Source organism: Ailuropoda melanoleuca, chromosome 12, assembly GCF_002007445.2.
Source record: "Ailuropoda melanoleuca isolate Jingjing chromosome 12, ASM200744v2, whole genome shotgun sequence".
Taxonomy (NCBI): Eukaryota; Metazoa; Chordata; class Mammalia; order Carnivora; family Ursidae; genus Ailuropoda; species Ailuropoda melanoleuca.
In genome coordinates, this window is record NC_048229.1 from 68,852,883 (window position 1) to 68,880,500 (window position 27,618).

The 27,618-nt window shown below is 46.8% G+C and overlaps 1 protein-coding gene across 3 annotated transcripts; it reads left to right on the top strand.

Moving 5' to 3' along the window:
- Window positions 1–3,984: 3,984 nt before the first annotated feature.
- Window positions 3,985–26,924, top strand: AARS1 (alanyl-tRNA synthetase 1). Of its 3 annotated transcripts, none has more exons than XM_002930825.4 (21): window positions 3,985–4,072; window positions 7,412–7,576; window positions 11,139–11,327; window positions 11,556–11,701; window positions 13,172–13,363; window positions 14,514–14,658; window positions 15,015–15,160; window positions 15,755–15,863; window positions 16,018–16,168; window positions 16,954–17,078; window positions 17,502–17,646; window positions 18,548–18,726; window positions 20,168–20,281; window positions 21,477–21,683; window positions 22,193–22,377; window positions 23,658–23,766; window positions 24,458–24,571; window positions 25,152–25,271; window positions 25,388–25,474; window positions 25,875–25,988; window positions 26,381–26,924. In XM_002930825.4, exons 2-21 carry the CDS (start codon window positions 7,433–7,435, stop codon window positions 26,564–26,566), a joined length of 2,907 nt encoding a protein of 968 aa, XP_002930871.1. In that variant the 5' UTR covers window positions 3,985–4,072; window positions 7,412–7,432; the 3' UTR covers window positions 26,567–26,924. The 3 variants fall into 3 exon arrangements, with proteins under 3 accessions (XP_002930871.1, XP_019649181.1, XP_034493648.1); XM_019793622.2 differs by lacking the exon at window positions 3,985–4,072 and adding an exon at window positions 4,092–4,356; XM_034637757.1 differs by lacking the exon at window positions 3,985–4,072 and adding an exon at window positions 6,667–6,726.
- Window positions 26,925–27,618: the final 694 nt, after the last annotated feature.

Sequence of the window (27,618 nt, forward strand, 5' to 3'; positions counted from 1 at the left end):
TCCCCTTGTGTTCTCTCCCCTTGTTACTTCACTAGAAAGAAGCTGGGCATTTTCCTGCAAGCTGAGAAAATGAATCCCCACTTCTCTCTCTTTGCCACTTTCTACCTCAGTAAATTAAGTTCAAGCAGTAGTGGGTTCTATGTGGAATTTTACCTGTAGAGTATGAGTAAGAATGTTCAGGAAAGGGTAAAGCAGTTCCAGACAATGTTCTATTTGCCATGATTCTTTTTCTTTTGTACCCTTGAGGGGGTTAATTTGGTGACGATTTTTTTGGAACTTACAGGGGAGGATGTGCAAAAAGAAAAAGGCAAACACACAGCCAGGGAAGCCATGACCTACATCTCATCATATCAGAAGCAATCCTTGGAATATTTTGCCAGCAAAATTATATTGATCACAGGGCTAATGGAGGGTAAGGATTTTTTTTAAGTTTAATGAGGTCAAAAAAGAAATCATCCAAGGTGCAGGACTGTATATAATAGGATCCACTTGTGAAAAAGAAAACCCCCATGTGCTTGTAGATACTACAGAAAATGTATGAGATACACACAAATCTGCTAACAGTAACTGCTTCTAGCGAGGGGCTCTAGAAATCCGGGGTGGGAGAAGACTTCCCTTTCGTTGTGTACACTTCATCCTCTGAAATTCATTTTCCATGTCATGTTTTCCTTTTTAAAACTGTATTTCAGACAAGAAAGGGAATAATACGATAAACATCTAGGTTCCCACTTTAGGGCTTAAGAAAGAAAACAATTAAAATTTGATTGAAGGCCCCTGTATGACCATCCTAAGAGACAGCAGCTCTCCTGAATTTGGTGCTTTTGCTTCCCATAAATGCTTTTTACCATGTGTTGCTTTCTCTATTTAAAAAACAAAACAACCCAAAACTTAATAAGCATCAGGATGCTAGGGTCTCCTGTCTCCACCCCCAGATACCAGCACAACGTGAGACACTTGCTAAGAAGCAATCTGGTTTCCAAAGCTGAGCGTGGAGAGAGGAATCAAGATTGTAAGAGCAGCTGTATTAGAATGTAGCTTCCTGAATTTACTCCCATATGACCTTGGCCGCCTCCATATTCTCTGAAGTCATGGTTAAGTACCCACTGCACTATTTAATGATTCACCAGTCACAAGGTTTTGTGATATAGGGACTGGCCTATGGCGAAGGCTTGATAAATATTAGCTATTATTACTATTCCTGGCTCTCCGCTCCAGGGGTGGGGGTGAGGAAGACGCCTCCATGTGGAAAAAAGGGTCTTGTTTCTAACTTAAGAGATACTCACATCGCCCATGGGCAAAGCAAGCGGAAAGCGTCCCAGGGCGCGGCCTCGGACGCGGCCCCCAGCCCCGGCCATCGCCCCTCAGCATGGCGGTTACCTCCGCCAACGGCCGCTCACTGCCCCAGCCTCATTGGCTGAGGCCTGGAAGCCGGTCCGGCCAGCCAATCAACGGAGGGGACGGCACACCCTCGGGCAAGCGCGCCCCCGAAGCTATGAGGGAAAGGATGAGTCTTAAGCTGCGGCAAGGGGTCCTTTGTGTATTGAACTTTGTCATTTCTTGCTGAATATCCAGCTCCTTCGCTAGACTGGAAACTTCATGAGGGTAGGGTAGTGTCTGCATTCCTTAATGCTGACCTTTAGGAACTAATGCATAATAAACACCCATTTGGTGAATGACTAGATGAAGAATACACATCCCCCAAATAGGTCAAACTTTTAAATCTTTATCTCTGAACAAATAGGTGAAGAAGCTCATTCCTAGTTTATGCCCTCGCTACTCCAAGTGTGATCCTCCTCCTCCCTCAGCAGCAACATAGATATCAGTACCTATGGGAGCCCATTAGAATGCAGAATCTCAGGCCTCACTTCTAGACCTACTAATTCAGGATCTGCATTTTAAGATACCAGGTGATTTCTTAACTTACGGTCTGAAAACTACTCAGCCACTCCCATTTGACTTGATAGCAAATAAATGACCGATCTAAGTCCATTTTATAGATGATAATCATATTAGAATTAGAATCTAGGCCTATGTATTTCCAAAATTAAGTATTTAAGTTGTACTATCTTGAGCTTTGTTAGCTTCCTCATGTCCCAAGAGGTTCAACCAATGTTCTGCTTCAGAGTAAGCCACGTGTATAGCACTTACTTTTACCCGCAAGCCTATTTGCTTAACCCAGAATAAGAATTTTCCTAAAATACACAATTTGCATGTTGCATTAAAATAGCTTTCCTTCTATTATATAGTCGACATTATCTACAAGAGAAACATATAGAGAACTGGGTAATCATCCAAATAATTCAAGTAGAATGCTTAGAAGAATGTGGCATTTGGGCCTCAACAATCTCTCTTCATGTGCATTGACCCAGTCACTGGGTGAATGAAAAAAATTTTTTGTAAATATGTCTCTAATTCTTTCATTAGCGAAGGTGCTATCTTAATAGCGACAACTCCAGCAATATAATAAAGTTATTGAGACTACAACCAATATTACTTTATTTTGAAAATATAATTTGTACAATTTTGGCTTTCCATTTTATTTTATTTTTATTTTTTTTTTTTTAAAGATTTTATTTTATTTTTTCGACAGAGATAGAGACAGCCAGCGAGAGAGAGAACACAAGTAGGGGGAGTGGGAGAGGAAGAAGCAGGCTCATAGCAGAAGAGCCTGATGTGGGGCTCGATCCCATAACGCCGGGATGACGCCCTGAGCCGAAGGCAGACGCTTAACCGCTGTGCCACCCAGGCGCCCCAATTGGCTTTCCATTTTAATTGTGGTGGCACAGAAGTCTGACCCATTTCTCAGATTGTTTAGGCTAAATATGCTATTTTGGGCTAATTTGGATCAGAACAAACACTTGTCTTTCTTGTTTTTGCCCTTCTCTGTCTTTACCTCTGGGTGCCTCAGTTTCCTTAGCTGTTAAAAGCAGGTAATATTAATAACTCATTACAAGGTTGTTGTGAAGATAAGATCAAAAGCTTAGATCAGTGCTGGCTGCATACTACGTGTTCAAAAAACGTTAGGTGGGATAATGATTATTGGGGTGAAATGGTTAGTTAATTCAAGTGTTGTTGTTTTTTTAGCTGGCTTTTGAGCTTGACCCTCTTTATGTATAGAATGCACTTTTACATATTAAAATATTTCCACAATATCTTTAACCCAGTTAAGACTAGCAGCACAATTTTATACCCACGTGTTTGGATATATGAGTTGATGCAGGTAGTAGTGTAGAGGTTTAGGTTTAAGAGTATGGGCTTTAGGGGGACCTGGCTGGCTCAGTGGGTAGAGCATGTGACTCTTAATCTCAGGGTAGCTGAGTTCAAGCCCCATATTGGGCGTAGACCTTATTAAAAAAAAAAAAAGTATGGGCTTTGGAGTTAAACAGGAGTGGGTTTGGATCATAGCTCTTCAACCTACTCTTCCGTGTGAACTTGGGTAAGGCAGTTGCTTCATCTACAAAAAGAGATACCAGTTGACCTGCCTCATATGCAGTTTAAAAATTAAATTAAATAATCCATGCATAATTCAATGCCTCGCTTATAAATACTTACTATTATTTTTCAAAGGCAAATCGAGGACCAGATGCCAACTCAATTGTCCCTCAAGTCATTTCTTCCACACCAAATCCAAGGTCTGACAAAGACAAGTGTAACCGTGGGCACAACAAATCAGAATCCCTTTAGTCTGCAAACCATTTTGCAACTAAAATGAACAGAACTGTATACCAAGAGTGTGACCTCTACCAAACACACGTCGTCAGTTACCCTTATTAACCAGGTCAACTATTAGGAATTGGCAAACCAAAATGCCGACCGCCACAAACCCGCATCCTACCCGGTCACGTGACGTATCCCGCCATTGCATCAGCCGACTTAGAGCCGCCTTCCCGGACACCAACTAGTGAGCTGATTCGTGCTCTGATTGATTGGCATGTTGACTAGCCAATAAATGTCTCGAAAAGGTAAGGCTAGGCGGGGCACTTTCCATCGGGGCGCTCTGATTGGGCAGGGCTGTGCGGGTTGCGGTCTGTAGTGGCTCTGGGCCGGTGCCGTTTCGTGTCTGCGGGAACAGGTGAGCTCTAGCCCTGAGTGGTGGGCTCTGAGGGTGGAGTTAGGAATGGAGACCCTCGGGAGAAGCAGAAGCAAACTCAAGAGAGTTTTGCGGCACCTCTAGAGCTGTTGGGTCGGGGTCCTGAAAGCGCAGCCGCCCCAGCGGATCCCTAGGGCCAGGCTCCACGAGGCCTCTGGAACCGGGGCCTGTGTTGGACTCGGTGCCGGGGCCGCCGCCTGGGTACAGCGCAGCGGGAGAGAGGCATCTTGCAGACCCGTAGGGCGCTGGGGGTGGAGTGGCTTCAGGTGAGCTTGCCGAGGACCAAGACCTTGGGAGGATCACGGTTGCCATTGACTATCCACTCACAGCTGAGGTTTTATCTCCTCCGGTTTTAATCCCCTACGGGCGGGCGAGGAGGTTGTGGGGGGGGGGGGCGAGGTGGTCTAGATGGGTGGCGTTCCGCTGTGAGCCGTTTCCTAAATTCTTAAAACTAGCTGGTACTGGTTCAGGTTTTATTTTATTTTTAAGATTTTTATTTATTTATTCAACAGAGATAGAGACAGCCAGCTAGAGAGGGAACACAAGTAGGGGGAGAGGGAGAGGAAGAAGCAGGCTCACAGCAGAGGAGCCTGACGTGGGGCTCGATACCATAACGCCGGGATCACGCCCTGAGCCGAAGGCAGACGCTTAACCGCTGTGCCACCCAGGCGCCCCTGGTTCAGGTTTTATAACAACCCATCATGTTCTGCTATTTTAAAGAGAGTCTTCATTTCCCGGTGTGCTTTAAGTTCGCTAACAATTTGCTATTAAAGGACCATACCTAATCCTGAAATACTTATTGAGCAGTCGTTGTACTAGATATTGGGTCTTTTCCCCTATGGTGAGCAAAAATCTGTCATGATTCTCACGGGAGTGGACTTACAGCCTGATGGGGAAGATGGGGATTGAACAAGCAGTCCAACGGGTGTGGAAGTTACAAAGGAAGACACCTGGAGCTACCAGGAAAAAAAAGGGCGGGGGGAATCTGGTCAAGGAGAAGACTTCCTTAAATAAGTGTCTTCGGAATTGATATATCAAAATTGAGGAGTTAACTAGGAGATGGGAAAGAGTGGGTTGGGGTAGACAGCTTACTTGGCAAATGAAGAGCACATTGAAAGGTCCTAGGGCTGGAGCCTTAAACCCAAAGGCCGTGTGATTTAAGGTACTCAAGACCTTTACAGCCTCTGCTGGGAAGTAGATTCTGAGGACCATCCTTTCTCCCACCTTCCGGTCAACATTATACAGCCTGCCAGTATATATTGAATGAATGAATTTGTGATGGTGACATGGCTTTTAAGGGCTTATTGTGACTATATTGGATCCTTACATCATTTTGCAGTTCTTTCTGTATGACTGTCTCCCGGTTGAGGGCATAGACTCGTTCATCTTGGTTCCCGGCACAGTTTTATATACGTTGAGTGACTAAGCAAAATGGGAAATTTACGAGTCTTTTGGAATACAGCTTATTTACCTTATCCTGTTCAGAGGAGGAGCTGTGAACATTTTGAAACTGCTCTAATGTTGCTCAGTCAGAATTGGCACTGTACATTCATTTTTGCCACTGTTAAGATTCATTGAGAGCTACAATGAGGAGGGGTGTGGTGTGGCAAAGTTTCTAAAAACCCTAGCCTTGACTCCTTAGCATGGACATAAAAGTCCTTATCTGTGGGAATTTTAGTCTGCTCTTGGGCTCTTTCAGCCAGTGTTCACCGTCTTTTTGCCCAAAGGGCTTTTGTTTGAGTAATGAGTTGATTAAATTGTGAATTAACCATTTGAGATCGTGGTTAACCATAAATCATTGTGTACATCTTTATTTCCTTAGTAGAAGGGAAAAAAAACTTTGCACTGAGTGACTTGAAGTAATAGCATCCGTATTCCTTTAGGGCTTTCCAGTTTACAAATTGCTTCCAAATAGCAGATGGGTTTTGAGTCTCACAACAGCCAATTGGAATGGGCAGAGTAGTTACTACTTTTTTTTTTTTTTTTTTTTTTTTTTTTTTTTACAAAAAAAGGAAACAGGGTGCCTGGGTGGCTCAGTTGGTTAAGCGTCTGCCTTCGGCTCAGGTCATGATCTCCGGGTCCTGGGATCCCTGAGTTGGAGTCCCACATTGTGCTCCCTGCTTAGTGGGGAGTCTGCTTCTCCCTTTGCCCCTCCCCCCGACTTGTGCGCGCCTATGCACGTGCTCTCTCTCAAAAAATAAATAAAATCTTTAAAAACAAAACAAAACCCCCCAAAACAAAAATGAAACGAATTTGGGACAAAGTTACTTATGGTTGGAGTTGGGTCTAGAATTCTAGAGACTAATGTCAGCCAGATGCTTCCAATTTTTCTAGACACCCAGTGCTAATGACACTATAGCACCATGCCAGTGATGGGCACCTGCCTACCAAGGGCTGTCACTTTTCCCCAACCTGCCTCTCAGGAAAATCGTAATAGATGTGAAAGAGCTTTGAAATTGTCAAGTTGTTTCATTTCCTAATTTCTCTCTCTTCTGATTCCCTTTCACTTTTACTGGCTCTGAGCTGGACCTTCTCAATGTGGTGGCTGCAACATCTCACCCCCTTGTAACCAATAGCTGGGAAAGAAGCCGTCTGCCTGCCAGTCGTTCTGGGGTGCTCAGGCTAGGTGGAAGCAGGTATAGTCCTACTTGCAGGCAGTCCCTTGTATAACTAGGTCCACCCCCAGGTCCACTGCTGTTGACAGCAGCCTCCCCAAGATGGTCAGGCCAAACCTAGAGTCCCTGGCTTTAGGGATAATGGGACTTTGCAGGATTCTAGGCATGTAGATGAACACAGAGCTGGAAGGGGCCTTAGAGTTCATCTCATTTGAATCCCTTCATTTGTTGGTGAAGTGAAGTAACTCCATTAAGGATTTACAGCTAGGACTAGAACCCAGGTCTCCTGAGCATCCCTCCATCCCCAGTAGGCTTCTCTGGTGGACTGTAAACATTGGGGTTTTTATTCCCAATTCCTGATCCCTGGCCTAGGCCATGGCACAGAGGATGCAGTATGCACCTTCATATTTTGGAATAAATGAACACATGAAGAAAGCACTCCTGTTCTACTTGATGTGTTGGTGTATTGCACCTATTGAGGGGGCATGGGAAGGAAGAACACATGGGGCTGTTGTCTGCTGGTGCAGCAAGTTTTGCTTTGGTAATGATTTTAGCCTTGAACATTACAACATAGAGGTTTTAGGATCAAACAGCTTACCGGTGTCCTCCTTTGACTTGGCCTGAGAAGCCAAGAGTCTTATGTAATGCCTACTTACCTCTTAGTTTCAGTTCCCCTAATTTTCCTTCCATTTTTTTCTCTGGTTAGTTCTGTAGGGTTATTTTCAAGATGGATACGACCCTAACAGCAAGTGAAATCCGGCAGCGATTTATAGATTTCTTCAGGAGAAATGAGCACACCTATGTTCACTCATCTGCCACCATCCCATTGGATGATCCCACTTTGCTCTTTGCCAATGCGGGCATGAACCAGGTAAGGTTTTTTCCTTTTTCTTCCTCTCTTTTTAACATTTTTTTATTTTATTTTATTTTATTTTTAATATATTTTTCTTTTTTTTCTTTTTTTTTTTTTTTTAAGATTTTATTTATTTATTCGACAGAGATAGAGACAGCCAGCGAGAGAGGGAACACAAGAAGGGGGAGTGGGAGAGGAAGAAGCAGGCTCATAGCAGAGGAGCCTGATGTGGGGCTCGATCCCACAACGCTGGGATCACGCCCTGAGCCGAAGGCAGACGCTTAACCGCTGTGCCACCCAGGCGCCCCTAACATTTTTTTAAATTTATTTTTTTTAAGTAAGCTCTGTGTCCAACATGTGGCTTAAAGTCACGACCCCAAGATTAAGAGTCGCGTGTCCTGCCCACTGAGTAAGCCAGGTGCCCCAGTCTGTATAAAGTTTTGCCTTTATTTTCTTCTGAGGAAAAAGCTGTGTTCTATTAGTTATTGGTTAGATTAATCTTGCTGAGCCCTGAAGAGACCTGTTAACCCAGGTATTGTGATTCTCCTTCAATTCGTCATTATCCTTTACCTTTTTCTTTCCCTCCCTCCCTCTTTTTTCTCTCTTTTTCTCTTTCTTTCTTTTTTTCTTCCTTCCTTCCTTCCTTCTTTCCGTCTTTCTTTCTTTCTTTCTTTCGTTCATTCAGATTTTGTTTACTTATTTGAGAGAGAGAGATAGAGTACACAAGCAGGTGGAGGAGGAGAGGGAGAGGAAGAAACAGACTCCCCACTGAGCAGGGAGCCCCGACTCGGGGCTCGATCCTAGGATTCTGGTATCATGACCTTAGCCGAAGGCAGACACTTAGTGCGCTGAGCCATCCAGGTGCCCCCTTGTTTTTTTCTTTATAAAATAAGTGAGTTCTTCAGGATTCTTTAAAAGCTTTGCTTTCATTTCCATTCTGAGCCATGCAACTTTTTTATTTTTTTTTAACTTTTCTATTTTTTTTTTAAATTTTTTAAAGATTTATTTATTTAGAGAGTGCATGTGTGTGGGGGGGTGGGAAGGGTAGCTGGAGAGGAAGGGAGAATCTCAAGCAGACTCTCCACCAAGCTTGGAGCCCCACGTGGGGCTTGATCCCAGGACCCTGAGACCATGACCTGAGCCAAAATCAAGAGTCAGATGCCTGACAGACTGAGCCACCCAGGTGCCCCTATTTTTTTTTTTTTTTTTTAACTCTTTTTTGAAGCTACCACCACCAATGCCAGTTTGGATCCATTGCTGACGAAACTTTATTAGTAGGATTTATGTTTGGGGCAGTTGAGCTATAAAAGATAATTTGACAGTTTTGTTGTGATACTGAACACTGTTTGTCAGTCTAATTGTGGAGTAGGAAGTGGATTCAGGTTACATAGTGCCCTTAGGGCCTTCCTTTGGTGTTTTTCTTGGAACCCTGTTTAGCCCAGGGGATTGACTGGCCCTTAGAATGTGTCTCACTCTGCACTAAGTGATAAGCTGACATTGTTTTTTCTTTCCTGGCATAGAAAATTAGAGGCAATGGGAACATTTTCTTTTTTTCATTAGAGAGAGAGAGAAAAAACCAATGAGAGCTCGAGCAGGGAGGAAGGACAGAGGGAGGGGGAGAAGCACACTCCCCACTGAGCAGGGAGCCCAACTCAGGGCTTGATCCCAGCACCCTGGGGTCATGACCTGAGCTGAAGGCAGACGCTAAACCGACTGAGCCATCCAAGCACCTCAGTGGGAATGTTTTCCATTCTGTATAACATTAACTATAAAATTGTACACATGTTTTCAATTATATGTGTAAGTTCTTTGTCTGCACCTGGAATAGGGGGCACTAATTTTATGTGGACTTGCAAGGTGATGGGTTTTCTGGAACACTGGAAAGGTTCTATTATACTCTGGCATTCCTAGGCATGGGTTTTATCTTCTTCCACATGTGCTGACTATATTTGGTAGAAGAACCATGGGAGTCCAGTGTTCTAACGTTCTCTGAATAACAGTAATTATTAGACTGTTGTATGTCAGACTTACTCTCTGCCAGGCACTGTTCTACCACTTTTACTTAAGCTGACTCATTGAATGCTCACTCTGTTCTGATGTACTGACAGCTCAAGTAAATTGCCCAAGCTGGCATAGCTGGTGAATGCTGGAGTGTGGATTTGAACCCCAGGTAGTTGTTTGCTTAACTTTTGTGTTATACTGCCTCTTAATCAGAAATACCTTGATGGGTTTTTGCTCCCTTTTTTTTTTTTAATATTTAAAAATAGTATTTATTAGGCATCTGCCCTTTTTCAGATATGATGCTAGGTGCTGGATATACAAAGATAAGTAGTATAGTTTTTGCTTTAAAGGTAGTTCATGGTCTAGTTCAGAACTGTCAGAACTTCTGCGGTAATGTTCCGTAGCTGGCCTGCCCAATATGGCAGCCTCCAGCCATGCATGATGATTTTTTCTTTTTTTTTAGATTTTTAAATCATTTATTTATTTGTTTATTTAAGCGATCTCTACACCCGGCATGGGATTCGAACTTACAACCCTGAGATCAGAAGTTGCATTCTCCACTAACTGAGCCAGCCAGGCCCTGCTTGCATGATTATTGAGCTAATGTGACAGGAACAGAATTTTTTGTTTCTAAAATTTTTTGCCTAATTACCAATAATTTCATTTTAATTAATTTAATTGTACAAATAATAGGTGACTAGTGGTTACCAAATTGGACAGGTCTTGGGGCACCTGGGTGGCTCAGCTGTTACGCGTCTGCCTTGGGCTCAGGTCATGATCCCAAGGTCTTGGGATCAAGCCCTGCATTGGGCTCCCTGCTTGGCGGGAAGCCTGTTTCTCCCTCTCAAACTCCCCTTACTGGTGTTCCCTCTCTCGCTGTCTCTCTCTGTCAAATAAATAAATAAAATATTTTTTAAAAAAATTGGACAGGTCTAGTGGGAAAATAAAGTTACATAACAATGATACATCAAAGTATAACTTGATAAATTCTCAGAGCAAAGTAATACTTTCTCTCTACACATCGGTCATTCATCAGGTTTTACTGATTTTACTCCCTTAATAGGTCTGTTTCTTTTCTTCCTTATCACCTTTACCATTAAGCCCACACATCACTTTTTAAAAATTTATGTATTTATTTTTTTAAGTTAAGTTCTGTGCCGGGGCTTGAACTCATGACCCTGAGATCAAGAGTTGCTTGCCCTACCAACTGAGCCAGCCAGGTGCCCCCAACACATCACTTTTAGAGTAAGTTCTTCCAGAAAGGTGTTGTAAGCTCCGACCACCAGAAACTCCTGAGGAAGCGTGGGTTTCACCACATCAACCTCTGGCTGTTATCACAGCTGCCGCAGGTGCTCGTGGTGTTGCTGGCAGTGGTGGGGACCGTTTGAGAACTAGGACCAGGGAGAAGCTGCTCCAAGATAGGCTGCCTCTGCTGCGGCCCCGTCAGGCCACGTGCCTCACGAGTTTCCGTATTCCAGGCTAATTAATTACAAATTGAACAGTTTCTGTGTGGTCTTTTCATGACCACCTGATAGATCTTCAACTCCTTCAAAGCTGAAATGTTCCCTTTCTTTTTTAGTTCAAACCCATCTTTCTGAACACTATTGACCCATCTCACCCTATGGCTAAGCTGAGCAGAGCTGCCAATACCCAGAAATGCATCCGGGCTGGGGGCAAACACAATGATCTGGATGACGTGGGCAAGGATGTCTATCACCACACCTTCTTTGAGATGTTGGGCTCCTGGTCTTTTGGAGATTACTTCAAGGTAAGCTCAAAGAGGAGATCTACTAAGACTTCCTGGAAGCAGTGCCTAGCATTTGATGGTTTCACTTTATGTTTTGGATCTCTTGTATAAATTGATCCTGACTTTGGTTGGGTTGATAGTGAAGATATAGTTTTGTATTTGTGTTCCTAGGTTCTGGACTTTTTCTATTCAGACTAAGTAGATTTTGGTTTGGCCACATTCCACATCTTTCTTTTTTTTATTTTGTAGGAATTGGCATGTAAGATGGCTCTGGAGCTGCTCACCCAAGAGTTTGGCATTCCACTTGAGAGACTGTACGTGACTTACTTTGGTGGGGATGAGGCGGCTGGCTTAGAGCCAGACCTGGAATGCAAGCAGATCTGGCAGAACTTGGGGTAAGAATGCATCTCACGTGTCGAGTGTGGAGGAGTGAAGTGATTTCTGACTTGGTGCCACAGTGGGGTGTTAGGGTTTGGAGTGCATTGCCCTTTCCTGTTTTGAGCTGTGCATTTTGAGATGGAAATGGTAGTGACTGGGAGCAATTATCCTTTGGTGCATTCGCTGCCTTTTTTTTTTTTTTTTTTTAAGATTTATTTATTTGAGAGGGAGAGCAACAGCGTGAATAGTGAAGGGAAGAGGGAGGGGGAGAGAGGGAATCTCAAGCAGGGTCCGTGATGAGCAGGGAGTCAGACACAGGGCTCATTCGCAGGACTCTGAGATCATGACCTGACCCGAAACCAAGAGTCAGATGCTTAACTGGCAGAGGCACCCAGGCGCCATGTTCATTTTCATATTTTTTTACTTGAACTCTTAAGAAAGGTATAGCTTTTTACCACACTTAGCACAGTTTCTCTGTTTCATTCATTCATTTATTAATTAATTACTTTTACTCCAGTAATATTATTCTAATCCATCCTCCCCTGGTACTTGGTCTGAAACCCCTCCTTGGTTAGATTCTGTGGTCTACATGTACTTGGACACATTTTAGGCAGTTAACGCACATGAACCTTAAATACTACTCTTTTTTTTTTTTTTTTAAGATTTTATTTATTTATTTGACAGAGAGAGACAGTCAGCGAGAGAGGGAACACAAGCAGGGGGAGTGGGAGAGGAAGAAGCAGGCTCCCAGTGGAGCAGGGAGCCTGATGCAGGGCTCTATTCCCAGAACGCAGGGATCACACCCTGAGCCGAAGGCAGACGCTTAATGACTGTGCCACCCACGCGGCCCCCTTAAATACTACTCTTGATTGGGAATCCTGTTTCGCTTGGCTTGTGTATATCTGGACTCTGTTTATTCAGTGAGCACAATCTTTTCTGACTGCTGTATTACCTAGCAGCTCTCAGCAGAGTTCACTATTTTGGAAATAATTTCAACCTTATTAAATTCCTTTGGTGGTATCATTTTAAAGTAAAAAAAACTTGACTAAATTGGGGGATAGAAAAGTGACTTGAGGGGCGCCTGGGTGGCACAGCGGTTAAGCGTCTGCCTTCGGCTCAGGGCGTGATCCCGGCGTTGTGGGATCGAGCCCCACATCAGGCTCTTCCGCTATGAGCCTGCTTCTTCCTCTCCCACTCCCCCTGCTTGTGTTCCCTCTCTCCCTGGCTGTCTCTATCTCTGTCTTTGCCCATTTTTATTTAGGTATGAACGTAGCCTTATATATATTTTGTATTCTGTTGTAGTCGCTCCTGAGAAGAATCCTATCCTGCTTCTTTAGCCCCTGCTATGCAGCCTCAGTCATTGTCACAAGGGCGCCTTTTTTTTTTTTAAATAGAAATGCATAAGGATCTCCTTTTGTAGTGGATGCGAATCGGGCAGAATCCTTGTCAGTGGCTGTAACTGGGCTTATCTTCCCTACTTTCCACAGGCTGGATGACACCAAAATCCTCCCTGGCAATATGAAAGATAACTTCTGGGAGATGGGTGACACGGGCCCATGTGGTCCCTGCAGTGAGATCCACTATGACCGGATTGGTGGCCGGGATGCTGCACACCTCGTCAACCAGGATGACCCCAATGTGCTGGAGATTTGGAACCTTGTGTTCATCCAGTATAACAGGTGGCCTTGGGGTCCTGAACTGTTCCTACTAATAGCAACACCTTTCCCCAAGCCACTGGAGAAAGAGGAACTCAGAGCACGAGGCCGTCTTCTCATCCTCATCTTTGGGGACAGTGGGGCAGAGCTAAAGCAGGCACTAAAGGCATCAAGGGATTTTGTGGACATTATTTCAATTTTATTTCTCAGGTTTTCCCTCAGATATCTGAGACACAGCTGGACCTAATCTTCTGTAAATTAGTTTTATTCTACATAGTACCTGCTTCAGGTCTATTCCTGTAATGTCATTTTTGCTGTAATGTGGACTGCAATTTGATTTGATCTGAATTTTTTAAGATTTTATTTTTTTTATTTGACCAGAGAGAGAGAGAGACAGAGTGGGGGAAAGAAGGAGAGAGAATCTGAAGCAGACTCCGCACTGAGTGCAGAGCTTGATGGGGCTTGATCCCACCACTGTGAGATCGTGACCTGAGCTGAAACCAGGAGTCGGATGCTTAACTGACTGAGCCACCCAGGCGATTTTAAAGCTCATTTCCTTGAGGCTTGCTTTACTCTTTTGTGTTTTTAAGATTTATTTGAGTGAGGGGCGTCTGGGTGGCTCAGTTGTTAAGCGTCCGCCTTCGGCTCAGGGCGTGATCCCAGGGTGCTGGGATTGAGCCCCACATCAGGCTCCTCTGCTATGAGCCTGCTTCTTCCTCTTCCACTCTCCCTGCTTGTGTTCCCGCTCTCCCTGGCTGTCTCTCTCTCTGTCAAATAAATAAATAAAATCTTAAAAAAAAAAAAAAAAGATACATTTGAGTGAGTGAGCGAAAGAGAGAGAAAAGCACAAGTCGGCGGGGAGGGGCAGAGGGAGAGGGAGAAGCAGATTCCCCACTAAGCAGGGAGCCCAATGTGGGGCTCAATCCCAGGATCCTGGGATCATGACACTTAACCGACTGAGCCACCCAGGTGCCTTGCCTCACTCTTTCATAGGCCCCAGAGTACTTCTTCCCTTTTTCCCTTCACTCTCCTCCTCCCACCAAACCAAGCAGAGGCAGATGGCAAATAGGCACAGCCTGTAATCTGTGCTGCATAACCAAGTTTTAACCAGCAGCCAGGGAGAGGTGGCACCTAGAGTCCTTGTTTCAACTTCCTCTTTCTCTGGATCATGCAGGGAAAGCGATGGCATTTTGAAACCTCTTCCTAAGAAAAGCATCGACACAGGGATGGGCCTGGAGCGACTGGTGTCTGTACTGCAGAATAAGATGTCCAACTATGACACTGACCTTTTTGTTCCTTATTTCGAAGCCATTCAGAAGGTACTGGTCCTTTTGTAAACATTGCAGACATCTGTGGAGGTTTCTAGGTTGGGCACTTAGCCATACTGTCAAAGATAAAATAATCCTGTCTTTGCCAGCTAAGGGTACCTGTGACCATCTGTCAATTTAATTGTTAATAACCTAAGAGGCTCTAAGCACAAGGCACTGTGCTTTGTTGAGTGCAGGGGCCTGGCTGGAGGCTCTTTACTCTTGCTGTCCCCTTTCTTGGTGTTAAAAGATCTGGCAGGAGGGTCATCCTTTCCCCTATGCCCCTTCAGTCCTCTTGGAATCTTCTAGGGGAAGGCAGTGCCGGAAGGGTGCTTCCTAATGAGCTGCCTCCTGGTTTTTATCTGTAGGGCACAGGTGCCCGGCCATACTCTGGGAAAGTTGGTGCTGATGATGCCGATGGGATCGATATGGCCTATCGGGTGCTGGCTGACCATGCCCGGACCATCACGGTGGCGCTGGCCGATGGTGGCCGACCTGACAACACAGGGCGGGGGTAAGTCTGTTACACACGGGGCTGGGTTAGGACTGCCACCATGAGTTTGATGACTCTCTATGGAACTTAAAGCCATTCTTGATTCTTGTTTTCTTTGTCTTTTAGGTATTTGGAGGGAACCCTATATTTTTTATAGGATTAAGATAGTTTCAGCTTGCGTTACGGAGTTGCCATTATATTAAATCTTTGCTGCCAAGTACAAGATATTTTAGACATTGTATTTGAGGTTGTCCGGCAGGGTGGGATGGGGTAGCTATTGATTAGCCCCAGGCAGTTTTATTACGTACAAAATTTGGGTCATCAGCCACCTGGGCCGAACTTACCTCCATCTCCGGGTCAGCAGAATGTGGTAGAAAAACAAACCATGGTTACCTTTGATCTATATTTGTGGGTATATTCCTGAGTTTTCTGCTGGAATTAATGTTAATGATCTCAGGGGCTTGCAAAAAGAAGCAGTCTTAGGATAAAAGAAAGTCTCTGAAAGAGAAAGACAAAAAGCTGGTCATGTTGCTTTGGGTAGAATTCCAGAAGCCCCATTACAAAATGGTTAGCTGGGAAGGTTGTCTGGAGGAGGTGGTCTTCTGCCTGTTTCAGGTATGTGTTGAGACGGATTCTCCGCCGGGCTGTTCGATATTCCCATGAGAAACTCAATGCCAGCAGGGGGTTCTTTGCCACGTTAGTAGATGTTGTGGTCCAGTCATTGGTAGGTGTATCTCCCTGCTTACCTCTGTTCTGCTCATGCACATGGCTTAGAGGGATGGGGTGGGAGTTAGCATAATGTTAATGGGAGTTTTTAGGGGGGTCATGGAATGGTCCCTGTCTTCATTGAGCCCATGTCTCTGTTTCCCCTTTGCCAGGGAGATGCATTTCCTGAGCTGAAAAAGGACCCAGATATGGTGAAGGACATCATTAATGAAGAAGAAGTGCAGTTTCTCAAGACCCTCAGCAGAGGGCGCCGCATCTTGGACAGGAAAATTCAGAGCCTGGGAGACTGTAAAACCATTCCTGGTAAGGACCTGTTTGTTCCTTTCTTCATCCAGGCTGGTTCATCTTTCCAGAAGAGGCAAGCCCTTTTTCCGAAATGACAGTAGAGTCCCGTGTCTCCAAGGCTAAGGATAGCTTGATTATCCTGCTTTTGGGATAAAATGGGGTTTATAGTAAAATTGTAAAAGTGATATGTTATTGTGGCAAAGTATTTAAATAACACAAAAGTAAAAAATGAAGATTCTCTTTCCTAAATTCATTTCTCAGGGGTAATAATTCTTTTTTTTTTTTTAAGACTTTTAAAAAAATTTATTTGTCAGAGTTAGAGGTAACAGTTTTTAAGAGTTTGTTGTATAACTACTTAGGGCTTTTTTTTATTTGCATACACACGTTAAGTAGGGGCATGTGTGTGTATGTTTTCCAGCAAAAATGGGAACGTATGGTATATACTGTTCAGCAACTTGGCTTTCTTTTATATATATATTTTTTTTACTAAGCTGGAAAATTAAAAAAAAATTTTATTGACTTTTTATTGCACTGTAATGTACAAGGGGAAAGCCTGATGGATTTCCACAAACTGAACACACTTGTGTTCAGATTAAGAAAGAGAACTTTACCAGGAGACCTCTTGTACTTCCTCCAGCCAATTCTGAAAGATTTGATGGATTTTCTGACATGTGCACAGAATAAGTACTAACTTGCCTTGTTTCCAGACTTTCTGTCACTGCCAGCTTCCTTTGGGAAGGGTTTGGGATGGCAAAGGAGGGGACTATTCGTGTCATTCTTACCCATTCCTTTGTGCTGTGCAGGGGACACTGCTTGGCTCCTCTATGACACCTATGGGTTTCCAGTGGATCTCACTGGACTGATTGCTGAAGAGAAGGGCCTGGTGGTGGACATGGATGGATTTGAAGAGGAGAGGAAACTGGCCCAGGTAAAGAATTTGGAGAGTGAGCAGGAAACCTGACACCAAACAAAGCAGGACTTGGCTGCAAAGGACAAGAGTTTCCTTCCATTAAAGTGTTTGGAATTCTATTTTTCCCAAGAGCAGTGAATGTCAGGCAGGGGCAATTTGGCCCCAGGGGATATTTGGCAGTAATATGTAAAGACAATTTTGGTTTTCACAGCTGAGGGTGGGATGCTACCAGCAGCAAGTGGGTAGAGGTCAAGGATGCTGCTCCACGTCCTGCAGTGGACAGCCCCCTAGAACAAAGACAGACTGGCCCCGAGTGTTGCTAGTGCTGAGACTGAAAAACTGTTCTAGAGCTTTGTATTGGGCTTAGTTTAGCAATTTGGAGTCCTTCAGAATTCTTTTTCCCACGTTAGGGTAACTTCTGTTTATTTCTCTTACTGGCAGTTGAAATCACAGGGCAAGGGAGCTGGGGGGGACGACCTCATTATGCTGGACATCTATGCTATTGAAGAGCTCCGGGAGAAGGGTCTGGAAGCAACAGATGATTCCCCAAAGTATAATTACCATTCGGACTCCAGTGGGAGCTATGGTATGTTCCTGTGTTACTGCGCGTACCTTGGCTGAGTCTCAAGATTAGGAACCTGGGGTATTTAGCAGAGCCTCTCTGTAGTGCTGTGGAGTCATGCTCTGTAATTTTATACTCTTAGAGACCTGTGGCAGTTTATTTTCTAACTCCTTATTTTGGAATAAGTATAGATTCATAAGCAGTTGTGAAAAAATTTACAGGAACTGTCCTCGTACTCTTTACCCAGTTTCCCCTAATTGTAACACCTTACAGGAAACCAGGAAGTTGGCATTGATAGAATCTTCAGTGACTGTTGAATTTTGCATCAGGATAGCGGCATCCTAGGGGCGCCTGGCTGGTTCAGTTGGTAGATCATGTGACTCTTGATCTTGGGGTCATGAGTTTAAGTCCCACACTGGGTACAGAGATTACTTAAAATAAATGAATGAATGAATGAACAGTATAGAATAGAATAGTGGCATTCCAAAGTTAAGAATCAAAAGAAAAAAAACAGGCAATACTTGTTTTTGCTTTTGTGCTCCAGCAGAGATCCCTAAATCTATCCAAGCAAGCTCACAAAATGAATACATTCTTTGTGAATTGACCTTGGGAGTAGGGAATTTATTACCGCTCTTAAGTACTTCTCAGATTCGCTAGATTCCTGTTCAGTAGCTCAGAGATAGAGTGATCAGAAAGTCTCCCCTGGAAAACCCCTTAGTCCCAAGCAGTCACCAGCCCTTTGGTGGTCAGTCTACTGAGTGTCACATTCCCTGGTGTTAAGCCCTTTTGTGGAGTCTAATGGTTTTGCTTGTGAAATAAAATTAGACAGTTAAGATCTAAGGAGAGTCTGAGAAATAGAATCCAGCAAAAGACATCCAAGAATGTGTGAATGAGATCATTGACCTGCTTTCCCCTTTCTGTACAGCATTTGAGAGCACAGTGGCTACAGTGATGGCGCTGCGCAGGGATAAGATGTTTGTGGAAGAAGTGTGCACAGGCCAGGAGTGTGGAGTGGTGCTGGACAAGACCTGCTTCTATGCCGAGCAAGGCGGGCAGATCTATGATGAAGGCTACCTGGTGAAGGTCGAGGACAACAGTGAAGATGTGAGCCAACAGTTCATCCTTGCTAGCCAGGGATGGGGCGTCCAGCAGAGGGCTGGTTCGGGGATGGGGGTGTCTGGCAGGGGGCCGGGCCAGCAATGGGGGTGTCCGGCNGGGGTGGGCCAGGGGTGGGGGCACCTGGCAGAGGGTGGGGCCTGGACTGGTGTAGCTTTTCTGGCTCCTCACACTCCTGCCGTTGGGGAGCAGACGTAACCGATCTTTGGGTGTGGTCCATTGTCCATGTTTCTGAGGCGAAGGGAGCTGCGTCCTGTACCACTGATCCTACTGCCATTTGGTCCCTCTTAGCAGGATGCTGCATTGGTTGATCCTGGATTCCTCCAGGCTTTCCTCATGAATAGGAAGAGGTAGCTGTCTGGAGGGCAGACTTCCTTGCAGAAGCCTCAGCCTCTAGTGCTGCCACTGCTGACTCTGTGATCTTGGACGAGTTACGTAGTCTCATGGGCTTCAGGTTCCTTATGATGGCTTTAAATACTCCAAGATGCTCCTTAAGGGGATGTCTGTGTTTCTGTGTATACATACACATATATTTGTCCACATGTAAAGTGGTTTGTATATTTAATGGTAAATATAGGTATGGTTAAATTGTAAAAATGAAACCATTATTTTACCAGAAAAGGTGAGTTTATTGGAAATGGCAGAGAATTGTAATTTGGGACATGCAAGCTATGGCAAGACCACAGGCAAATCCAGCAAAGGAGGGAGAGTAACTAACATTTTATGGAGAAGGAGGAGGAGGAGGAAGTTGGGAGGGGTTGTTTTAAAGGAAAGTCCATCAGAGAAAAACCACAGGTTTGGGGTGATGATGTTCTCGTTGGCTGAGTTGCAAGGGTAGTTGATTCTCCTAGGAGATGCAGGGTGTATCGTCCTTGTCAGGGCCTGTACTTGATGGTCCTTTCCTGTTGAGGATTCTGCTTGGTTCTGTAATCGACAGCTCTTTCTGAATTTTTTTTTTTTAAGATTTTATTTATTTATTTGACAGAGGGAGAGCCAGCGAGGGAGGGAACACAAGCAGGGGGAGTGGGAGAGGAATAAGCAGGCTCCCAGTGGAGCAGGGAGCCTGATGTGGGGCTCGATCCCAGGACCCCGGGATCACGCCCTGAGCCGAAGGCAGGTGCTTAATGACTGAGCCACCCAGGCGCCCCAGTTCTTTCTGAATGAAACTGACTACTGCTCCTGTTCTAGCTTCCTCTTCTAGGCACTGGGCTCCCCTTTGGAGTGGCTCCTTTTTATAAATTTTCAGTGGGTAATGGTGCCATACAATAACAGTACTACTGGTATAATGTGTGTATAACGGTATTTACACACACTAGTAAGGAGGAGGGGCTTAGAGAATGTGTAATATGTATCCATAAAGAGAGGATAGCATATATATATATATATTTGGGTTTGTTTACATACTGTTCTTCTCCTGGGCTCCTCTTAGAAAACGGAGTTCACAGTGAAGAACGCTCAGGTGCGAGGAGGGTATGTGCTGCACATAGGGACCATCTATGGCAGCCTGAGAGTCGGGGACCAGGTCCGGCTGTTTATTGACGAGGTGAGTACATTACGCTGCTTGGCATTGGACCTGGTTAGTAATCCTCTCTCTCTCTCTCTCTCTTTTTTTTTAATTTAAATATCAGCTTTATCGAGGTATAGTTGACATATAAAATTCTAAGATATTTCAAGTGTAGGTCATGGTGACGCGATATACGCTAGGGAAAGAATTCATCTCCTTTGGCTTTAAATTGGTCCAGTCATGGTTGTCATTCCTAAGTGAAATTGTGAGTAGATTATTCTAATTCTGATGCAGGAGAACATTTTATGAGGGGTGCAGCTGTGAGTTACTAAACGGATATGTTCTCAAGTCAGATGACTGTGACTTTATTTTATTCTATTTTATTTTAATATATTTGAGTAATCTACACCCAGTGTGGGGCCCAAACTCATAACCCCCAGATGAAGATTCACTGGCTTCTCCAGCTGAGCCAGCCAGGTGCCCCAGATGACAGTGACTTTAGTTGAGATTTATAGGCTTGTTTTCATGGATTGCCTTTCTCCAGATTAACCGCAAATACTTCTTCAGGAGCCCGGGATCCTGTATTAATTAAGAAATAGGTTCTGTTCATGTGACGGAGCTCAAAGTCCAAGCTGATACAGGGGCTCTGCCCCACAAAGTCATAGGGCCCAGCTTTTCCTTGCTCGTTTTTCTATCCTCATTCCTGGGGTGTTGCCCTTGATTTCATAGTCCAAGAAGGTAGCCACCAGATCCATGTCTAGGCCAGGAGTTGGCAAACTTTTTTTGTTGTTGTAAAGCTGCAGGTAGTAAATATTTTTGGTTTTGTGAGCCATACCATCTCAGTCACAACTGCACACCTCTGTTATGGTAGATGATATATAAACACGTGAGTGTGGCTGTGTTCCAAGAAACCTGTTTATAAAAATGGACAGAAGGCTGGATTTTGGCCCACAGGCCATAATTTGCCAACTCTTATTTCTTACTCTAGACAGTGGGAAAGAGGAAGGGGAGGGCATGTTCCTTCCCTTTAAGGGTGTGCATCACTATCTGCTCACAACCCACTGACCAGAACGTAGTCCTCTAGCTACAGTTAGCTGCAAGGAAAGCTGGGAAACGTAGCCCTTATTCCAGGCAGCCATGTGTCCAACTAAAAATGCTAGCAGTCGGGAAGAAGAGAGCAGGTATTGGGGGGTGACTGGCAGACCTCTCCACCAGCTGCCCCTGCCCTTCACAGCCCCGACGGAGGCCCGTCATGAGCAACCACACGGCCACACACATCCTGAACTTCGCCTTGCGCTCCGTGCTCGGGGAAGCTGACCAGAGAGGCTCCCTGGTTGCTCCTGACCGCCTTCGCTTCGACTTTACTGCCAAGGGAGCCATGTCCACCCAGCAGATCAAGAAGGCCGAAGAGATCGCCAACGGGATGATTGAGGCAGCCAAGGTAGGTTGGCCCATGCATCAGCTCTTGGTCGTGAGTCCTGCTCCTTCCTGCACTGGTGCTTCTCTCCGTGGAGCCTTCTCCGCCATCCTGCTGCTCTTCCTCCTTGGACCACATACTGCCGAGCACAGAGATTGGTTTGAAGCAGTGATTCCCAACTGCACTGAGTGTGGGCGCAGTGGTGATGTCCTATGGAGGGGCCTTAGGGCCTCGGGGGAGGGAGCGGAGGGAGGTCTTGGCTCCACCCCCTCCAGAGCTCTTCTGGTTGTGTTTCTCATAAAACACATCCATACAAGATTTGGTTCACAGTTCAGCAAAATGCGTGGAAATTCCTATTTTGATCTCCTTGACTTTACACGTGGTGCCTTATTTCAGGTGGCTCAGGGCACATGATGAGAGCCAGGATTGGAAACCAGAGTCCTGCCTGTAGGGCTTTGCTTCCCCTGCTGCTTCCTACTGCACCTTCAGAGAAGATCTTTTCCCAGCTTTTTTCTGTCTTCTTTCCATGGCAGCCCGTGTACACCCAGGATTGTCCCCTGGCAGCAGCTAAAGCCATCCAGGGCCTACGGGCTGTGTTTGATGAAACCTATCCTGACCCTGTGCGAGTCGTCTCCATTGGGGTCCCAGTGTCCGAGCTGTTGGATGACCCCTCTGGCCCTGCTGGCTCACTCACTTCTGTTGAGTTCTGTGGGGGAACGTGAGTACATCAGGGGGAGCAGTGGATGGACTCGCTTTTTGTTAATTGGGTGCTATCCTTGGAGGATGTGAGTAATAGGCTAGTCCCACTTTTATTTTTCTAAGGTTAAAATGAAGTTCTCAGGAATATACTTGTGAGACAGCATTCCCAAGAACCTTAGGGTCCTGTGCTCTCGTCAGACCCCTTGGCATCTGACGTTGACATTTGCTAGGTTTGTGATGAAATATTCTTCCTAGGATTGGGAAAGGCATTATCTTAACACTTAGTTCACAGCTGCTTGCTCTTGTTTCCTGGGCTGATCTGCATTCTTGGGGATTAACCCCATTGTCTCAGGGCCCCTGCATCAGGCCCCACAGCACACCCAGCTCAGGTTGGCTTGCAAGAGCCACTTGTTTCTTCCAACTTGGAGTCGCCTGTAGTGCCTGGGGTCATTTTGGGATGGTGCGGTGGCCTGGGAATTTCCTGCTTGCAAGGGAATCTTGTTGAGAAGAACATTCTTAAGGCCATGGGTAGAGCCCATCGGGGCCTCCTGTGAGCAGCAGGCCGGCAGGGAAAAGGTGTGGAGGATGGCGTAGGGATCTGGGGCACTGCATTCCTGGCCTCCCCCTGCCCAGCTGAATTGGGCCTTCACCTGAGTCCCACTCTGCCTTAATACCTCTGTAGACATTCTTGAGAGCACAGGAAGCTGCTTGCAAAGCCCTTACACCACTCTCGCAGTGACTAAAGGTTAATGAGCATTTGAGGTTCTCTGAGCACCTGGGGAATAAAACCTGTTCACAGGGTCGTGCTGAGATTTTAAAGGTAATCCTTGGATATTCGCAGCCAGCGGCAGGGACAGAATATAGGTTCTGTTCCAAAGAGGACCAGAAGTAGGAATGAATGTAGAGCCTGCCTACAGGAACATTGTGTTGGGCATTAAGGATTACAAAGCACTTTTGTTTGCTCTCCTTTGAGTTTCACAGTAGTCCTGTGTGGGAGAATTGCCTGCATTTTATACGTGAGAACACTGAAGCTCAGAAAGGTGGCGTCTTGCTAAGTGTCGGGTCTTGCTAAGTGTCGGTGTGTTCTCAGCCCCAGCTAGACTTTCTCTAACTTTCCTGGGCTTCTTGGCCCAACTCCTCCCCTGAAATCTACATGAAGGGCCTCTTTCCACTGTCCCCTTGAGAGAGCTTCCCTGGAACCTCAAAGACCTCATGCCGTCACCACGGGCTCCGGGGTATGGTCAGGACCAGAGTGCGCGGGCTCTCTCGTCACCGTGGATTTTGTGCTCTGCCGCTCAGACACCTGCAGAATTCAAGTCACGCGGGAGCTTTTGTGCTTGTGAGTGAAGAAGCTATTGCCAAGGGCATCCGGAGGATCGTTGCCGTCACCGGGGCTGAAGCCCAGAAGGTGAGCGCGGCAGGCTGGTTTGTGGCTTTTCTGAAGGAGGCAGAAGTAGCGCAGTCTGTGAATCTGGAGTGTAGACGGTTCTGTAGCTGCTGCGCTCAGCATTGGAAGTCCAGTGCTTCCCCCGAACTGTCCCCCACCAACCCCCACCGGGCAGAAGAGAGCCACCACCTCACAGAACTGCTTAGCTGTACTGTGTTTAATCTTTAAAAATACGTAAATTCTGCCATTTACTGTGTCATCTCTCTGTCTCTAGGAGAGTAAGCCATAATTTTGCTGTAGTTTCCAGTGCCCCAGCACTCACTCACATCTCCCTAGGGGTACGTGCCTAGTTTGAGATGCATAGTGTATGGGGGTAGTTGCCCCGGGGGTGGGGACTGTGGCTGGGGCCAGAGGTGTGCTGAAGCTTGAGGACTGATTATATTGCTGGGGTGAGAAGCGCTCCTGACTTGGGAGTTCTTGGTTATCCCCTGAGCCTCAGGTAGTACAGCCTTTCTGCCGGGCAGGTGTGTGAGGGGGATGCCTGTTCCTGGGGCACGAGGCTGCCGACACTTGCTCCTTGAAGGAAGAGAAACTTCTGGTGTCTTGAGGGTGTGTGGTTCCATAGCCTGCCGTCAGTGCTTGCCACCGTTTACAGATAGCAGTGAAGCTGAAAGTTCCCTGACCGGGAGTTCACAACTCTGTTCCTCTCCAGGCCCTCAGGAAAGCAGAGAGCTTGAAGAACTCTCTTTCTATCATGGAGGCCAAAGTGAAGGCCCAGACTGTGCCAAATAAGGACGTGCAGAGGGAGATTGCTGACCTTGGTGAGGTAGGGGTGGCCTCCCTCCTCAGGCCCTGCTCAGGGCTGGGTGCATCACAGACTCCCCGAAGAAGACTCAGGTCCTGGTTCTCAGTGCAGTGGCCTTTTGAACTGACAACAGGTCTGGCAGCCTTGCAAAGGGGGGCTCTGTGGATCCTGGCCTGCAGACCCCTGGAATCTGCTTGCTGCCGCCACTGCCGGTGGCAGGGCCTGTTGTAAGCACAAGTGGGCACCAATGTTGAGGGAGTTGGGGGAAGGAATGCCCACTGTTTCCAGGCCTTCTCCTGTTTGTTAATATGTGGAGGCTACCTGTGAGCCCATATCGGGCTGTGTTCACTGCCTGGTAGGGACCAGCTCTCTCTGCCTGCCCTTTTCTCTCTTGCCCTACTTGGCACGGCTGCCGTAGTTGCTCATAGAGTGACTGGTCTCCGGGCTACTGGATACCTTTTTGTTCTTGTTTTCTGTTTCCTTCTGGATGCTAGTCAGGGAGGACTTTGGTGTTCAAAGCCAGAAGGGTGGGGTGGGCTTGGCCTCAAATCCTAGCTCCTTGCAGTCTGGAGTCCCTTGGTTTTTCTGTTTCTGGTTCCAGGCCCTGGCCACTGCAGTCATCCCCCAGTGGCAGAAGGATGAATTCCGGGAGAATCTCAAATCCCTGAAGAAGATCATGGATGACCTAGACCGGGCTAGCAAAGCTGATGTCCAGAAGCGAGTGAGTCCTGCCATGCTGATGGCTGGAAGGGAGCCCCACGTACTCACCCAGTGGAGGGTGCGCGGACAGCTGTCTGGGCCTTTAACCTAAGGCCTCTCTTCTGGATTTCCTTTTAGGTGTTGGAGAAGACAAAGCAGCTCATTGACAGCAATCCCAATCAGCCCCTTGTCATCTTGGAGATGGAGAGCGGTGCCTCGGCCAAGGCAACCAGGGGAGGAGGGGAAGGGGTGGTGCTGGGACTCCACGCGCTGCAATGTGCCCGTCAACTACTTGTCTCCTCTTGGGGTCTCAGTCCTCTGGTGGCTGATGTGTGAGCTTTGTGGCTCTGAGTGGAGTGGTGGCCTGAGGGCCCGCTTTCTGGGATTGAGGTTAGGTGGAGCCATGGAGAGATCTGGTGGCGGAAGGCAAACCTCAGAGTCGGGGTGTGGGCAGGGTCTTGTGCCTGGGTCCTCCTCCCCATACAGTCTCCCGGGACCAGCACCTGCTTTTAGAAGGGGGTGGGCTGCAGGGGGTGCTTGGAGAATCCGGCTCTGCAGACTCGGTGCACGGTGGAGAGTGTCGCTCCCTTCCCCAGGCCTGGCCTGACAGCACCTTTCCCCACAGGCCCTGAACGAAGCCTTGAAGCTCTTCAAGACGCATTCCCCTCAGACCTCTGCCATGCTCTTCACAGTGGACAATGAAGCTGGCAAGATCACATGCCTGTGTCAAGTCCCCCAGGTCAGAACACCCTGCAGTCCTGTGTGAGTGGGGAGTGGTGTTGGAAGCATGGTTCTTCTTAGAGTTGTTTGCCAAGACCCTTGTGTGCGTGTGCAACCGGTTAGAAACAGCCATCCTCCTGGCCCCCTGTTGGTCACTGCCTCCAGGACCCCTATCCTCAGGCTCTCTCTTTGGGGGACGTGTCTCACTGTGCTGATACCTGGCTTGGCAACTTTGTGTGCCTTACCCAGCCTGCGGCACCAGCTGTAGGATCTGTCTCAGCCTTGGCAGCAGCACCCAGGAGAGGAGTGGGGCTCTGTGGCTCCCCCGTCTTTTTGCATTTCCTCCCCTCTCCATGTCTTCCTCAGTCTCGTCTTCTGTCCTGACTCGCACTTCTCCTTTCTGTCTCCCAGAATGCGGCCAACCGGGGCCTGAAAGCCAGTGAGTGGGTGCAGCAGGTGTCAGGCTTGATGGACGGCAAAGGTGGTGGCAAGGATGTGTCTGCTCAGGCCACAGGCAAGAATGTGGGCTGCCTGCAGGAGGCATTGCAGCTGGCCGCTTCCTTTGCCCAGCTCCACCTGGGAGACATGAAGAACTGAGGGATAGGGGCAGCTTCTGCTGCGAAGCATCCTTCCTTCACCTGATGCATCCGTCCAGCCAGCTCTCCATCTGCCACGAGGACATTGGGATCTTGGGACCTTTAAATATCCCCGTCTGTCCTAACCCAGCAGTAACTGGAACTCACTCACCTGGGAGCTGCCCTGTGACTCATGGCCCACATTACATTTCTGCCCTGCCCTACACACCAGCACCATTCATCTAAAACCACTACCCCAGGATTGCTATTTATCATTGTCCTGCTTGTGTCTGTAGATAATGTTCTTTGCGGGCCTGAAGGTCTGGGTCTGCAGGGAGGGATCCTTTTTGCTGCAGAGAATAAAAGGACTATGTGCAATACCTGGGGGTGCCATGTGATCTCTTAACCGCCTACCTCCCATCGGAACCCCCTGTGGAACAGCCTCTGGCTGCCTGGGTTTCTGCAGAATAAATGCTGTGGCTCCAGCTGGCTTCTGGTTGTGGTCCTCACTGAGGACCAAACTCACTGAGTTTGGCTCCAGACTTCTGAACTCTGGAAATGGCCACTGGGATTACCTGAAGACATTCGTGGAGGTGGCCCATAGAATGGGGAGTTGGAGAGGGGCATTCATCACTGAATAGAAGATGGGCCACGGGGTTATTGGAAGCAGTTCACAGGAGAAGCTCTCCATTTCCTAGGCCTGTGTCCCTCTTCCTCTTCCTTTTGATGTCGAGTCATTGGGTGTGAGATCAGAGGTGTTCTCTGGTACAGGAAGTACTTTGGTGCATTAGTTGCCTACCCCCACCCCTTTGACCCATCATTCCTGGTTCCCTGACTCAAAGATGGACAGTGAGGATTGGGACCTGCTTGGTCCTGAATCCTTCGCTTGGATCTGAAGACAGCTGGGTTTGGAAACCGGGTGTGGGGGAGGTTAAAGGTACTGCTTGCTTGTGCTGGCTCTGGCTGATTCCTATTCCCTGGGTACAACAGGTGGCCGTGGGGCCCAGGTTCACTCAGTCCTGCTGACACGGAAGAGGAAAGCGGGTCTATGCTGGGAGAAGCCGCAGAGGCTAG

Bases quoted from the DNA above. Each gene is read 5' to 3' on its own strand.
- AARS1 (XM_002930825.4), top strand. From the start codon at position 7,433: ATGGATACGACCCTAACAGCAAGTGAAATCCGGCAGCGATTTATAGAT. The intron at 14,659-15,014 runs GTACTGGTCCTT...TTTTATCTGTAG, and splicing joins ATTTCGAAGCCATTCAGAAG to GGCACAGGTGCCCGGCCATA. The intron at 16,169-16,953 runs GTAAGGACCTGT...TGTGCTGTGCAG, and splicing joins AGACTGTAAAACCATTCCTG to GGGACACTGCTTGGCTCCTC.